The 16,455-nt window shown below is 38.4% G+C and overlaps 1 protein-coding gene across 7 annotated transcripts in view; it reads left to right on the top strand.

The window, feature by feature from the left end:
* Positions 1-16,455, top strand: part of septin6 (septin 6) — a 57,180-nt gene that overhangs the window by 18,419 nt on the left and 22,306 nt on the right. For all 7 annotated transcript variants that reach the window (XM_062963982.1, XM_062963980.1, XM_062963978.1 and 4 more), the window contains exons 3-6: positions 6,805-7,000; positions 8,181-8,367; positions 11,414-11,575; positions 15,454-15,550. In XM_062963982.1, coding sequence (XP_062820052.1) covers positions 6,805-7,000; positions 8,181-8,367; positions 11,414-11,575; positions 15,454-15,550 — 642 coding nt within the window. The remainder of the gene's footprint in view (positions 1-6,804; positions 7,001-8,180; positions 8,368-11,413; positions 11,576-15,453; positions 15,551-16,455) is intronic.

Here is a 16,455-nt window from a genome sequence, read left to right as displayed (position 1 = left end):
GTTAAGGGAGTGGGAGTGGGCGGGGTCATGCAAATTAAGCCACCCTGGGATGTCCATTCTGGGGGAGAGACAGAGCATCTAGGGTGAAATTGTCCACACATGAAGGCCTTCACTTGGGTGGGGGGCAGGATGGTGTTAGTGGGGGACACGGGCAGGGCTCTTGGACATGTTCATGGTGCTCGCCATAACCTGCAATGTCTTTGGAAGGAGAGCCATGGGTGTCTCGTGCTCCCTGAAAAGCGTGAGCTCAGTTTTGGAAGTGTTTGGTTACCAAAATCTGCTGCACTTGGATGCTGTTTTCTGTCGCAAAGGTTTAGGTTCCTTTTGCAAACTCACTGCAGCTCAGCCGGAGACGCCGAAAGTTGCCCTTCCCCGACCCGAGGAAAAGGGCGTCGGCAAGGACTTCCTAATTTTGGCAAAGTGTGAAAGGTGGACGTCTTCCAAAATATTCCAAATTCAATTCCAGGAAACTCTGAAAAATGACGGCAACGGACCGTGCGCTTCCCTCCCAGACACTGATGTGCGTTGCGTCTCCTCCTCTTGATGATGCTCAACCCTCTGGGTTTCCGTCCAGGAAATCCGCAACTCGTTAAAGAGCTGTTAATGTGTCTTGGCAATAAGTCACAATCAGCTGTCACTCCAGAGATCTTTATTAGAGCCTGTCATCCAAGACCCAGCGGATGTCGGATCGCAGAGATTTAGAATTTGTCTCTTTGTCCAGAAAATAGACAGTAGAATCTCAGTTAACTGGGACTCAAGCAACCGACCAAAAATATATATATCATATAGTTGTGCAGGTGTGTCAGTGTGCAGTTGTGTAGTTATTGTGCATTTGTGCAGGTGTGTCGGTGTGCAGTTGTGTAGTTGTTGTGTAGTTATTGTGCAGGTGTGCAGGTGTGCAGTTCTATAGTAGTTGTGTAGTTATTGTGTAGATGTACAGTTGTGTGTTGTGTAGTTTAGTTGTGTAGGTGTGTGGTTGTGTAGTTGTGTAGTGCAGGTGTGTAGTTGTGCAGGTGTAGTTGTTGTGTAGTGCATTTGTGTAGTTATTGTGTAGTTGTGCATGTATGCAGTTGTGTAGTTGTTGTGTAGTTTGTGCATGTATGCAGTCGTGTAGTTGTTGTGTAGTGCAGTTGTGTAGTTATTGTGTAGTTGTGCATGTATGCAGTCGTGTAGTTGTTGTGTAGTGCAGTTGTGTAATTATTGTGTAGTTGTGTAGGTATGCAGTCGTGTCATTATTGTGTAGTGCAATTGTGTAGTTATTGTGTAGGTGTGCAGTCGTGTAGTTATTGTGTAATTGTGCAGGTGTGTAGTTATTGTGTAGTTCTGCTGGTGTGTAGTTGTTGTGTAGTGCAGTTGTGTAGTTATTGTGTAGTTGTGTAGGTGTGTAGTTGTTGTGTAGTGCAGTTGTGTAGTTATTGTGTAGGTGTGCAGTCGTGTAGTTATTGTGTAGTTGTGTAGGTGTGTAGTTGTTGTGTAGTGCAGTTGTGTAGTTATTGTGTAGTTGTGCATGTATGCAGTTGTGTAGTTGTTGTATAGTGCAGTCGTGTAGTTATTGTGTAGTTGTGCAGGTGTGTAGTTGTTGTGTATTTGTGTAGGTGAGCAGTTATGCCAGTTGTCAGAGATGCAAGTGAAACGTCAGGAGAGCATGCTTCTGGAGCATGGCTATACTGCCTAAAAATCTCACCGCAACTCAGTGATTCCCTGCTGTTGTGACGGGCAAAAGTGTGGTGACGGTGGTTCGTGTGCCGAAATGTTTGATCCGGGAGATGCCCGGCAGAGAGAGGCGCCTCCTGTGCTGTGCGTCCTCCCGCGTGAGCTTTGATGCTTCGATGCGCGGCATGGCGGCCTGTGTGGAGCCCTTGATCTTCTTTTTGGCACGGACAGCACACCTGCCTCTTGGCTGGCATCCGGGCACACGCTGCAGCGGCCTCTTGGCCTTTGGTGATCCACTTGGGAGGCAGCAACGTTGGGCCACGCTATGCCCGGAGCATCCAGGGAGGATCAAAAATGGGATTATTATCTTCTCACGGGGTATATACACTGAAGTCATTCCTAAATCCCCTAAGAAAATAGTCATGACCTTACAAAAAGGGGCACATTCGTTCTTTAATGTGTATGCATTAGGTTATTATCATCATCATCATCATCATATATAGATATAATAATATACATAATATTTAATGTATTATTGTTGTAATTGTGAAGTTATTATTATCATCATATATATAGATACTAGCTGTGCCCGGCCACGCGTTGCTGTGGCAAAGTGGTGGTGGTATTGGTTAAAAGTTGTGGAATTTTTATTTGACGTTATTTATATTTTTTTAATTAATTTTATTGGAACTTATCTTTTTTATTTATTATATTTTATTATTTTGTTGTATTGTTTTTAGTTATTTTGTTATAGTATTTGATTGTATTAATTTTTAAAGTGTTTTTTATTATTTTTATTGTATTATTTGTATTTATTTTATTTTATATTCCTTTATTAACACTGGGCTGAGTGGGTTGCTAGGAGACCAAGTGGCAGAGCTTAGCCTTCTAACTGGCAGCAATTGGATAAAAACAATTATTTCTCTCCCTCTAATTAGGACTTTATTTTTCTTTTCTTTTTGTTGTATCAACCTAGAGGCGTGGATGATGGGTTGTGTTGTCAAATTTCGAGGTTGGGGGGCTTATAGTTTTGTTGTTTTGTGGGTCGCCGTGATGCCATCACTCTTTTATATATATAGATAATAACATAAATAATACTTAATATATTGTTGTAATTATGAGGTTATTATAATCATCATCATATATAGATATAATAACATAAACATATTTAATATTTTATTATTGTTGTTTTAATTGTGAGGTTTTTATAATCATATATAGAGATATAATAATATAAATAATATTTAGCCGCCCCGAGTCCCCATGGGGAGATGGTGGCGGGGTATAAATAAAGTTTTATTATTATTTTATTATTATTTAATATATTATTGTTGTAATTGTGAGGTTATCATCATCATCATATATGGGTATATTAATATAAATAATATTTAATGTATTGTTGTAATTGCAAGGTTATTATCATCATCATATATAGATATAATCATATCAATAATATTTAATATATTTTTGTTGTGATTGTGAGGTTATCATCATCATCATATAGATATAATAATGTAATATTTAAAATATTATTATTGTAATTGTGAGGTTATTATCATCATATATAGGGATATAATAATATAAATAATATTTAATATATTATTATTGTTGTAATTGTGAGGTTATTATCATCATATATAGAGATATAATAATATAAATAATATGTAATATATTTTTGTTGTGATTGTGAGGTTATCATCATCGTCATATATAGATATAATAATGTAAGTAATATTTAATATATTATTATTGTTTTAATTGTGAGGTTATTATCACCATATATATATATATATATATATATATATATATATATATATATATATATAATTAATATATTGTTGTAATTGTGAGGTTATTATTATCATCATTATCATATATATAGATATAATAACATAAATATAATATATTATTATTGTAATTGTGAGGTTATTATCATCATTATATATAGATATAATAACACAAATAATGTTTAATATAGTATTATTGTTGTAATTGTGAGGTTATTATCATCATCATCATATATAGATATAATAATGTAAGTAATATTTAATATATTATTATTGCTGTTTTAATTGTGAGGTTATTATCATATATAGAGATATAATAATATAAATAATATTTAATATATTGTTGTAATTGTGAGTTTGTTATTATCATATATATATATAATATAAATAATATTTAATATATTATTGTTGTGGTTGTGATGTTATTATCATAATATATAGATAGATAGATATAATAATATAAATATTATTATTGTAATTTTGAGGTTATTATTATAATTTGTGTTACCTAGTGTTGTTATTGACGATAGTAATAATCATAATATGGTGTCATCGGGCCGCTTGGAGTGATGGCACATAAAATATATATTTTGGTTCAAATTTCCGAACACATCCCGGCATTTCGCTTACATTCCTGCAAAAGCACACGTGCAACAAATTACATCTTACAAAAGTAAAATTGTAATAATACTTTTGTAAGATGGATGGATCCCACATGCAGTTAATCCTATGCACATTCTCTCAGTCATAGGTTCTCCGCTAGATCTCAGTTGATCTACTAGAAATCTTATCTGTTGCAAATAGTCACTTAAATCTTCTGAATGCATTTTCAAATTAAAAAGTTTTTGATATGCAAATGTAATATCTGCCTCCGATCCTTTACTGTAATTAGTCTGCAAATAGTCCATTATCTCTTTCCTACGTCAGTGTCTTGCAAGGAGATGATACATAAAAAAGAACCGGCCTTAAAAGCTTTCCTCGTTCCATTTGGTGCTTTGAATAACCCAAGCGATGCCTCTCCCTGGGAAGAGGAGATGTGGCTTGGAGTCGGGTGTGCGTTGTGTGTGTGTGTGCGTTGTGTGTGTGTGCGATGGCCGCCTTCCCCCATCCCTGGAGGGCAACTGGCTGCCTTTGTGATCTCTGATGCAGGAAATGTGTGTCAGTGCCTTGATGTGCCACAAAACACACATCCGCTTGCATTGCCTTGATGGGTCACAGCCTCTGGCTTTGCAACGGCAGCAGCGAGTGATGCCCAAAGGCCTCTTTTGCATCCAGATTTCAAAATCTGCTGGGTGTGGAAGTGGCGATACGGAAATATCCATATCCAGGTCCATAGCCAGAAAAACAATTGAATTTTTTCCCCCTGAGATGACTTTTGAGGCCAGTGTCAATGACCCTCAATGACCCTCTGGTATGTGAGAGCCCCTATATAAATGGGCTACAGAGAAGATTATGGTATTCTGTACAATAAAACCTGTTGGAATCAACCAGCGTGTGTCTTGGACGGGCCAGCCATAAAACCTCAATTACCCTCTGGTATGTGAGAGCCCCTACATAAATGGGCTACAGAGAAGATTCTGGTATTTCGCTTTTGATGCTCAAAAGCCTCTCTTGCGTCCGGATTTTTAAAAAATATTTTATTTTGTATGTTGATTTTTATGATTGTTTTTACTGATGCTGATGTTTTATTGTTGTTGTTGGGCATGGCCCCATATAAGCCGCCCTGAGTCCCTTTAGGGAGATGGGGCGGGGTATAAGAATAAAGTTATTATTATTATTATGACACAGCAAACAAGATAGATATGCTGGATTTCGTATCACAAAATCACAAGTCGAACTCTTCCCAAGTGTCTAGGACTGTGTGATGTATTATTATTATTATTATTATTATTATTATTATTATTATTATTATGACACAACAAACAAGGTAGATATGCTGGATTGCATATCACAAAATCACAAGTCGAACACTTCCCAAGTGTCTAGGACTGTGTGATGTATTTTCGGATGATGTGTGCAGATTCCAGTCGGGTGGCCTTTTGCAGTTGGCAGATTGTGATTTTGTCAATGTCTATTGTTTCCAAATGCCGGCTGAGATATTTTGGCACGGCACCCAGTGTGCCCATCACCACCAGGACCACCTGCACTGATTTATTATTATTATTATTATTATTATTATTATTATTATTATTATTATTATTATTATTATTGTGCAAAGGTTCTTCACAGTTAATGTGTCCTGAATCCTTGCTCCCTCTTGTCGGCCACAAAGGACAATCGTTTCCACAATTAGAAGAAGTTTATTTCTCTTTTCTTCTGCTTTCTGTTTTCTTCTGCTTTCTAACTTCCTTTCTCATGATGACGGGTTCCATCAAGACTGTGAATTAGCAAGAAGTTTTCAGCCAAAGTTGAACAAGTTGTTCCGATGGCACTCTGTTTTGGTGTCTACTGAAGACTCCTGTTGCATCTTTCCATCACAACAAGAACAAAAACAACAACCTTTCTTTATATCCCGGCCCATCTCCCCATGGGGACTCAGGGCGGCTTACAACAAGGAAAGGCAAATATTTACCGTAATGCCATACTCAAATGGTTGAGCAACAACTCTGTGGCCCAAATGATTCATTGGAACTTATGCCTCAAGTCCCACCTCCCAGCAGCAAAGAACTGGTGGGATCACAAACCTGCAAAAGTCTTGGAAAATGAGCACGCAAAGATACTGTGGGACTTCCGAATCCAGACTGACAAAGTCCTGGAACACAACACACCAGACATCACAGTTGTGGAAAAGAAAAAGGTTTGGATCATTGATGTTGCCATCTCAGGTGACAGTCGCATTGAGGAAAAACAACAGGAAAAACTCAGCCGCTCTCAGGACCTCAAGACTGAACTGCAAAGACTCTGGCAGAAACCAGTGCAGGTGGTCCCGGTGGTGATGGGCACACTGGGTGCCGTGCCAAAAGATCTCAGCCGGCATTTGGAAACAATAGACATTGACAAAATCACGATCTGCCAACTGCAAAAGGCCACCTTACTGGGATCTGCACGTATCATCCGAAAATACATCACACAGTCCTAGACACTTGGGAAGTGTTCGACTTGTGGTTTTGCGAAACGAAATCCAGCATATCTATCTTGTTTGCTGTGTCATACAATAAAATAATAATAATAATACTTTTATTTTTATTCCCCGCCTCCGTCTCCCTGTTGGGACTCGGGATTTGGTTAACCAGTTGACCTGAAAAATTTCGGGTCTGGTTTGAGCCCCTTGGCTACAGGCTTGGCAGTGATGGTGTAAGCAATCTGGAGGACGTTTTGTGTAATGTGTGGTGTGTTTCCTTCTTCCTCCTCCTTCCTGCCAAAGGGGAAACCGGTCTTGGGAAGTCGACGTTGATGGACACGCTTTTCAACACCAAATTCGAGGGCGAGCCGGCCTCCCACGCGCAGCCGGGCGTCCAGCTGAAGTCCAGCACCTACGACCTCCACGAAAGCAACGTCCACCTGAAACTGACCATCGTGAGCACCATGGGCTTCGGGGACCAGATCAACAAGGAGGACAGGTAAGGCACGGCGGTGGCGTTCCTCGTCAAAGCCATGTCGGGATTCCCCCATAATACCATTGATTTCGGTTGTTAGGCTGATTAACCTGTTGTCTCTGATCTATTGTAAAAACGGTGATTTTGGTCCTAGTGTGTTTGTATGACTGGTATCTCTAATTAAAGAAAGAATCCAGGCATTAAATTTTATTACATTATTATTTAGTAAAAGTAAAGGTATTCTCCTGACTGGCTGACTCTGGGGGTTGGTGCTCATCTCCATTTCTAAGCCGAAGAGCCAGCGTTGTCCATAGACACCTCCAAGGTCATGTGGCCACTGGCATGACTGCATGGAGCGCCGTTACCTTCCCGCCGGAGCGGTACCTATTGATCTACTCACATTTGCATGTTTTCAAACGGCTAGGTTTGTAGAAGCTGGGGCTAACAGCGGGTGCTCACTCCGCTCCCCGGATTCAAACCTGCGACCTTTGGGTCTGCAAAATTCAGCTACTTGCAGTACCTATTGATCTACTCACATTTGCATGTCTTCAAACGGCTTAGTTGGCAGAAGCTGGGGCTGACAGCGGGCGCTCACTCCACTCTCCGGATTCAAGCCTGTGACCTTTGGGTCTGCCAAGTTCAGCAGTACCTATTGATCTACTCACATTTGCATGTCTTCGAATGGCTCGGTTGGCAGAAGCTGGGGCTGACAGCGGGCGCTCACTCCGCTCCCCGGATTCGAACCTGTGACCTTTGGGTCTGCCAAGTTCAGCAGTACCTATTGATTTACTCACATTTGCATGTTTTCAAATGGCTAGGTTTGTAGAAGCTGGGGCTAACAGCGGGTGCTCACTCCGCTCGCCGGATTCGAACCTGTGACCTTTGGGTCTGCCAAGTTCAGCGACTTGCAGTACCTATTGATCTACTCACATTTGCATGCTTTCGAACTGCTAGGTTGGTAGAAGCTGGGGCTGACGGCAGGAGCTCGCTCCACTCCCCCAGATTCGAACCTGCAATCTTTTGCAGGCTCAGCGCTTTAACACGCTGCACCACCAGGGGCTCCACAGTATTACTTATCTCTCCAAAGGGGACTCAAGGCAGCTTGACATAAAAGCGTTAGTATATGAATATTTAAAATATACGAAAAATGGTTCAGTCATGCCGGGTGTGTTGCGATGTGCTCACCCGCTTGCTTCCTCTGCAGCTACAAGCCCATCGTGGAGTTCATTGACGCCCAGTTCGAGTCCTACCTGCAGGAGGAGCTGAAGATCAAGCGGGTCTTGCATAACTACCACGACTCCCGCATCCACGCCTGCCTGTACTTCATTGCGCCCACGGGACACTCCCTGAAGTCCCTGGATCTGGTCACAATGAAGAAGCTTGACAGCAAGGTAGGCGTGGGTGCCATCCTCAGCCAGGGAGGAAGGGTGGCTTGGTTACTATTCTTGGGCCTTGTGCGAAGACGGCGTGTTCCCGATCTCGCCTCCTGCCTGATGTCTTTATCCCGGGGATGGCACGGAAAGAGACGTGCCTTGCAAGCAGGAGGTTCTGGGTTCAAGTCTCTGGTGTTTTTGGAAAATGGCATTCATAATAACCTTCTTTCAGAGAAGAGCCAAAAACACTTTAGAGTTGAGTCCTCCCTTGTAGGTATACAACCAGATCTAATTATGTAAGGCAATGATTTCGGTTGTTAGACTGATTAACCTGTTATCTCTGATCTAGTGTAAAAACATGGGAAAAGTCGATTAAACTGCCATAATAATAATAATAATAATAATAATATATTATATAATGTTATAATATATATATATATATATATATATATATATATATATATATATATATATAATATTTAATAACAACAACAACAACTCACAGCAACCCAAATATGGGAAAAGTTGATTAAACTGCCCAAACTTTGTTTTTTGATGATGATGATGATCATTATCATCATAATAGCATTGATTTCGGTTGTTAGACTGATTAACCTGTTATCTCTGCTCTCTTGTAAAATCATGGGAAACGTCGATTAAACTGCCCAAACTTTGTTTTTTGATGATGATGGTCATTATCATCATAATGGCAGTGATTTCAGTTGTTAGACTGATTAACCTGTTATCTCTGATCTATTTTAAAAACATGAGGAAAGTTGATTAAACTGCCCAAACTTTGTTTTTTGAGGATGATGATCATTATCATCATAATAGCAATGATTTCGGTTGTTAGACTGATTAACCTGTTATCTCTGATCTATTGTAAAAACATGGGGAAAGTTGATTAAACTGCCCAAACTTTGTTTTTTGAGGATGATGATCATTATCATCATAATACAGTAGAGTCTCATTTATCCAACACTTGCGTATCCAACCTTCTGGATTATCCAACGCATTTTTGTAGTCAGTGTTTTCAATATATCGTGATATTTTGATGCTAAATTCGTAAATACAGTAATTACTACATAGCATTACTGCGTAGAGTAAAATAAATGTAAAAGTAACAACAGTAATAGAGTAAAATAATAAATTTAATAATAATAATAATAATAATAATAATTGCAGTAAAATAATAAATGTAATAATAATAATAGAGTAAAATAAATGTAAAAGGAACAACAATAATAGAGTAAAATAATAAATGTAATAATAATAATAATAAATGCAGTAAAATAATAAATGTAATAATAATAATAGAGTAAAATAAATGTAAAAGGAACAACAATAATAGAGCAAAATAATAAATGTAATAATAATAATAAATGCAGTAAAATAATAAATGTAATAATAATAATAAAAATAGAGTAAAATAAATGTAAAAGTAACAACAATAATAGAGTAAAATAATAAATGTAATAATAATAATAAATGCAGTAAAATAATAAATGTAATAATAATAAAAATAGAGTAAAATAAATGTAAAAGTAACAACAATAATAGAGTAAAATAATAAATGTAATAATAATAATAAATGCAGTAAAATAATAAACGTAATAATAGAGTAAAATAATAAATGTATTATTAATAATAAAAGTAGAGTAAAATAAATGTAAAAGTAACAACAATAATAGAATAAAATAATAAATGTAATAATAATAATTAATAGAGTAAAATAATAAATGTAACAATACCAATAATAATAGAGAAAAATAATAAGTGTACCATATATACTTGTGTATAAGCCGACCTGAATATAAGCCGAGGAGGTTTTTTCAGTCCTAAAAAAGGACTGAAAAACTAGGCTTATACTCGAGTATATACAATAATAATAATAATAATAATAATAATAATAATAATAATAATAATAATAATAATAATAATAATAATATATTATTATTATTATTATTATTATTATTATATATAATATAATAATTATATATTATATATTATATTATATATAATATTATATTATATATAATATAATATTATATATAATAATAATATAATAACAACAACTCACAGCAACCCAAATATGGGAAAAGTTTATTAAACTGCCAAAACTTTATTTCTGTGCGGGGTACATCCTGCTATAGCACATTTGGCTCTAGTTTTTTCAATTAATCTCAACCAATCCAACGTAGAAACAAAGTTTATAGAGTATAATGACTACTTTCAAAACAAGTCCCACTCAATTAAACAGGAAAAACTTCTTTCAAACCAGGAACAGAACATTTTCCAAATTTTGTTACATTGTGTTATCTTCTCTTCCTCCCAAACTCTTATTATATTGTGGCCAAAACCAGGACTTGTTTTCAAATTGTGTTACATAGTGTATTCTTAAAAAATCCAAAAGTAGCAAGTTTGCAAAGTGCTGGAGATCTTGGAGAGTTACAACTAGACAGAGTAGTCACATTGGGTTGTTGTATGTCTTTCGGGCTGTGTGGCCATGTTCCAGAAGCATTCTCTCCTGACGTTTCGCCCACATCTATGGCAGGCATCCTAAGAGGTTGTGAGGTATGGAGAAAACTAAGCAAAGAGGTTAATATATATCTGTGGAAAGTCTAGGGTGAGAGAGGTCAGTGTGAATGTTGTGTAGTTAATCACTTTAATTAGCATTGAAAAGCTTATCTGCTGTCTTCTTCCTGCCTCTGGGGCATCCTTTGTTTAGAGTCGTTAACTGCCCTTGGTTGATTCATGTCTGGAAATCCTCTGTTTTCAGAGTATTGCTTTTTATTTACTGTTCTGATTTTTGAGTTTTTTAATACTGGTAGCCAGATTTTGTTCATTTTCATGGTTTCACATTGTTGGTAGAAAAGATAACGGATAATATCTCCATTTAAAGGAAGAATTTAAGCCTATCAGGTTTGCAAAGTCCTTTCTTTCTTTCTGTGCTGGAGACTTTGGAGAACGGCTTCCGAAGTAGCTCAACATTGAATTAAATAATATTAGTTTCATGTCGCTATTGAAAAGCTTGTTCCGCTCTTCTCTCTTGGTTTCCCGGCAGGTCAATATCATCCCCATCATTGCCAAGTCGGACGCCATTTCCAAGAGCGAACTGACGAAGTTCAAGATCAAGATCACGAGCGAGCTGGTCAGCAACGGGGTCCAGATCTATCAGTTCCCGACGGACGACGAGTCCGTGGCCGAAATCAACGGGACCATGAACGTAAGTCCCAAACGGACGACCGCTCCGCTTTATTCCCAGTTGCTTCCCGTCTCTTTCATTTGCAAACACGAATAACGACATTGGCTTGGCTTTGTTGCAAGGATTGTTGTGATCGTGCAGTGATGGCCAACCTATGACATGCGTGTCAGTACTGACACGCCTAGCCATTTTTGCTAACACGCTGCTGCCTGCAGATTGATTGGATGACTGTGTCTTTTGTGGCAAAATTTGGTGTGATTTGGTCCAGTGGTTTTGTTGTTTACTCCATGGGAATTATGCACATTTTATACACACACACATATATGTATCATTCTATTATTATTCTATTATTATTGTAGTATATTATTATATTATCAACACAACGACGTTATATGGCACAGCAAACAAGATAGATATGCTGGATTTCGTTTCGCAAAATCACAAGTCAAACACTTCCCAAGTGTCTAGGACTGTGTGATGTATTTTCGGATGATGCGTGAAGATCCCAGTAGGGTGGCCTTTTGCAGTTGGCAGATGGTGATTTTGTCAATGTCTATTGTTTCCAAATGCCGGCTGAGATCTTTTGGCACGGCACCCAGTGTGCCCATCACCACCGGGACCACCTGCACTGGTTTCTGCCAGAGTCTTTGAAGTTCAATCTTGAGGTCCTCATAGCGGCTGAGTTTTTCCTGTTGTTTTTCGTCAATGCGACTGTCACCTGGGATGGTAACATCAATGATCCAAACCTTTTTCTTTTCCACAACTGTGATGTCTGGTGTGTTGTGTTCCAGAACTTTGTCAGTCTGGATTCGGAAGTCCCGCAGTATCTTTACGTGCTCATTTTCCAATACTTTTGCAGGTTTGTGATCCCACCAGTTCTTTGCTGCTGGGAGGTGGGACTTGAGGCATAAGTTCCAATGAATCATTTGGGCCACATAGTTGTGCCTCTGTTTGTAGTCTGTCAGTGCGATTTTCTTACAGCAGCTGAGGATATGATCCATGGTTTCGTCGGTTTCCTTGCACAGTCTGCATTTTGGGTCACCAGCTGATTTTCCGATCTTGGCCTGAATTGCCTTTGTCCTGATGTCTTGCTCCTGGGCTGCAAGGATCAGGCCTTCTGTCTCCTTCTTCAGGGTCCCATTCGTGAGCCAGAGCCAGGTCTTCTATTATTATTATTATTATTATTATTATTATTATTATTATTATTATTAATGGCCTTTGTCCTGATGTCTTGCTCCTGGGCTGCAAGGATCAGGCCTTCTGTCTCCTTCTTCAGGGTCCCATTCGTGAGCCAGAGCCAGGTCTTCTATTATTATTATTATTATTATTATTATTATTATTAATGGCCTTTGTCCTGATGTCTTGCTCCTGGGCTGCAAGGATCAGGCCTTCTGTCTCCTTCTTCAGGGTCCCATTCGTGAGCCAGAGCCAGGTCTTCTATTATTATTATTATTATTATTATTATTATTATTATTATTAATGGCCTTTGTCCTGATGTCTTGCTCCTGGGCTGCAAGGATCAGGCCTTCTGTCTCCTTCTTCAGGGTCCCATTCGTGAGCCAGAGCCAGGTCTTCTATTATTATTATTATTATTATTATTATTAATGGCCTTTGTCCTGATGTCTTGCTCCTGGGCTGCAAGGATCAGGCCTTCTGTCTCCTTCTTCAGGGTCCCATTCGTGAGCCAGAGCCAGGTCTTCTATTATTATTATTATTATTATTATTATTATTATTAATGGCCTTTGTCCTGATGTCTTGCTCCTGGGCTGCAAGGATCAGGCCTTCTGTCTCCTTCTTCAGGGTCCCATTCGTGAGCCAGAGCCAGGTCTTCTATTATTATTATTATTATTATTATTATTAATTTCCTTTGTCCTGATGTCTTGCTCCTGGGCTGCAAGGATCAGGCCTTCTGTCTCCTTCTTCAGGGTCCCGTTCGTGAGCCAGAGCCAGGTCTTCTATTATTATTATTATTATTATTATTATTATTATTATTATTATTATTAATTGCCTTTGTCCTGATGTCTTGCTCCTGGGCTGCAAGGATCAGGCCTTCTGTCTCCTTCTTCAGGGTCCCATTCGTGAGCCAGAGCCAGATTTGGTCCAGTGGTTTTGTTGTTTACTCCATGGGAATTATGCACATTTTATACACACACACATATATGTATCATTCTATTATTATTCTATTATTATTGTAGTATATTATTATATTATTACTATTATATTATTATTATGATATTATTTATTATTCACGACTACATTGAAACTGCAATAGAGAGAAATCAGCGTGGAAACTGCAAGAGGTACCATAGATTGTTGTACATGGAAATAATGGTAGTAAATAGTTTTTGATTTATTACATACAGTTATATATTGCAATTATATATTTTTGTTATTTAAACTATATATATTGTGAAATTATGGGGTTTTTTTCTCGAAGTGACACACCACACAAGTCATGCTAGGTTTTTTTTGGTGAATTTTGACACACCAAGTGCAAAAGGTTGCCCATCATTGTGATAGTGATATAGATCAGGCCTGGGTAAACTCCGGTTTTTTGCACTCCAACTCTCACAATTCCTAACAGCTTTGTGTCGATGCAACCTGTTCCGTACAAATTAAGGTTTTCCCTGACATTAAGTCCAGTCGCGTCCGACTCTAGGGGTTGGCACTCCATTTCTAAGCCAAAGAGCCAGCGTTGTCTGTAGACACCTCCAAGGCCACTGTTGCCTTCCCGCTGGAGCAGTACCTATTGATCTACTCACATTCCCATGTCCGTAGACACCTCCAAGGTCATGTGGCCACTGATATGACTGCATGCAGTTGGAGCAGTACCTATTGATCTACTCACATTTGCATGTTTGTGGTAAAATTAGGTGCCTCGGCTTATATTCGGGTCTGCTTATACTCGAGTATATACGGTAATGCAATTTTATTGGTATCTCATTTTATTTCTGAAATTTACCACCCTCGGCTTATACTGGAGTCAGCGTTTTCCCAGTTTTTTTGTGGTAAAATTAGGTGCCTCGGCTTATATTCGGGTCGGCTTATACTCGAGTATATACGGTAATGCAATTTTATTGGTATCTGTTTTTATTTCTGAAATTTACCACTCTCAGCTTATACTGGAGTCAATGTTTTCCCAGTTTTTTTGTGGTAAAATTAGGTGCCTCGGCTTATATTCGGGTCGGCTTATACTCGAGTATATACGGTAATGCAATTTTATTGGTATCTGTTTTTATTTCTGAAATTTACCACTCTCGGCTTATACTGGAGTCAATGTTTTCCCAGTTTTTTTGTGGTAAAATTAGGTGCCTCGGCTTATATTCGGGTCGGCTTATATTCGAGTATATACGGTATATTATATTTTTATATAGTGGGAGCTAGAGCTGTTTGTGGAGGCAAGTGGACACCCCGCCAGACGCAGACATATTTTCACTTTTATGATGTGTATAGATATATAATTCTATAGTTCTCCTTTTTTGTTTGATTTAAACATTATTTTAAACGATGAGACCTGAAGCATTTAAAAATATAACTCCATCTGTTATGAAACCAGTCTTTGTACAGCAAGGACTTATTGGTGAAATGGTGCTGATGCGCATATCGCAGAAACATCATAGGTTTTGCATTTATTTCCATTTATTTCCCCGTGCCAAGTTGTACGTCATCGCGCCCCAAATAAGAGCAGCAAGATGTTATTTTCACCTTTGCAATGCAATGCTCGTCGATGGCACTGTATACATCATTTGAACAAAAAAAAATATTGTGGGATGTTTGCATTTAACGAAAGGATCTCAACAGGGAAGGGACGACCATTGCGGAATCTATTCCGATTGCGGAACGAAATAAAATATTACTTCTGTTCGAATGGCTCATGTTTCCCTTTGGTTTTGTCCCAGGCCCATTTACCTTTTGCCGTGATCGGGAGCACCGAGGAAATTAAGATCGGGAACAAGATGATGAAGGCTCGGCAATATCCCTGGGGAATCGTGCAAGGTAAGGAGCACGGATTGGACCGAGCAAGTGCTGCATTAACTCAAATCTAATGCTAAATTTGCCAACATTGCCGTGCGCATTAAATTCACATCATACGATCATCTGCTTCCAAAGGAGCCTCTGGAGCTAATATTGCAGGAAATCTATCTCTCATTTATTTGCATTTACTCAAGGCAATGCAATGCTGGGATTTGCAGTTTGCTGAGGCATCAGCATCCTTCCTTTTGCATAAAAGGCTCAAGGCCTTGCAAAGCTTTTTTTTTTTTCCATGTCAGGAGCGACTTGAGAAACTGCAAGTTGCTTCTGACGTGAGACAATTGGCCGTCTGCAAGGACGTTGCCCAAAGATGTTTTCAACCATCCTTTTTGGGAGGCTTCTCTTATGTTCCCGCATGGGAGACACTTCCCAAGTGTCTAGGACTGTGTGATGTATTTTCGGATGATGCCTGCAGATCCCAGTCGGGTGGCCTTTTGCAGTTGGCAGATCGCGATTTTATCAATGTCTGTTGTTTCCAAATGCCGGCTGAGATCTTTTGGCACGGCACCCAGTGTGCCCATCACCACTGGGACCACCGGTGATAATAATAATAATAATAATAATAATCATCATCATCATCATCTATTATTATTATTATTATTATTATTATTATTATTATTATTATTATTATTATTATTATTATTATTATTATAGAGCTGTAAGAGACCCCCAAAGGGCATCTAATCCAACCTCCTTCTGCCTTCATGTCGGAAAGGCACAATTAAAACTCTCCCGACAGATAATAATAATAATAATAATAATAATAATAATAATAATAATAATTAACCCTAACCCAAAGGGCATCTAGTCCAACCTCCTTCTGCCTTCATGTCGGAAAGGCACAATTAAAACTCTCCCGACAGATAATA

The sequence above is a fragment of the Anolis carolinensis genome, unplaced genomic scaffold (assembly GCF_035594765.1).
Source record: "Anolis carolinensis isolate JA03-04 unplaced genomic scaffold, rAnoCar3.1.pri scaffold_12, whole genome shotgun sequence".
In the NCBI taxonomy this organism is placed as follows: Eukaryota; Metazoa; Chordata; class Lepidosauria; order Squamata; family Dactyloidae; genus Anolis; species Anolis carolinensis.
This window is presented reverse-complemented; position numbering and strand designations above follow the sequence as displayed.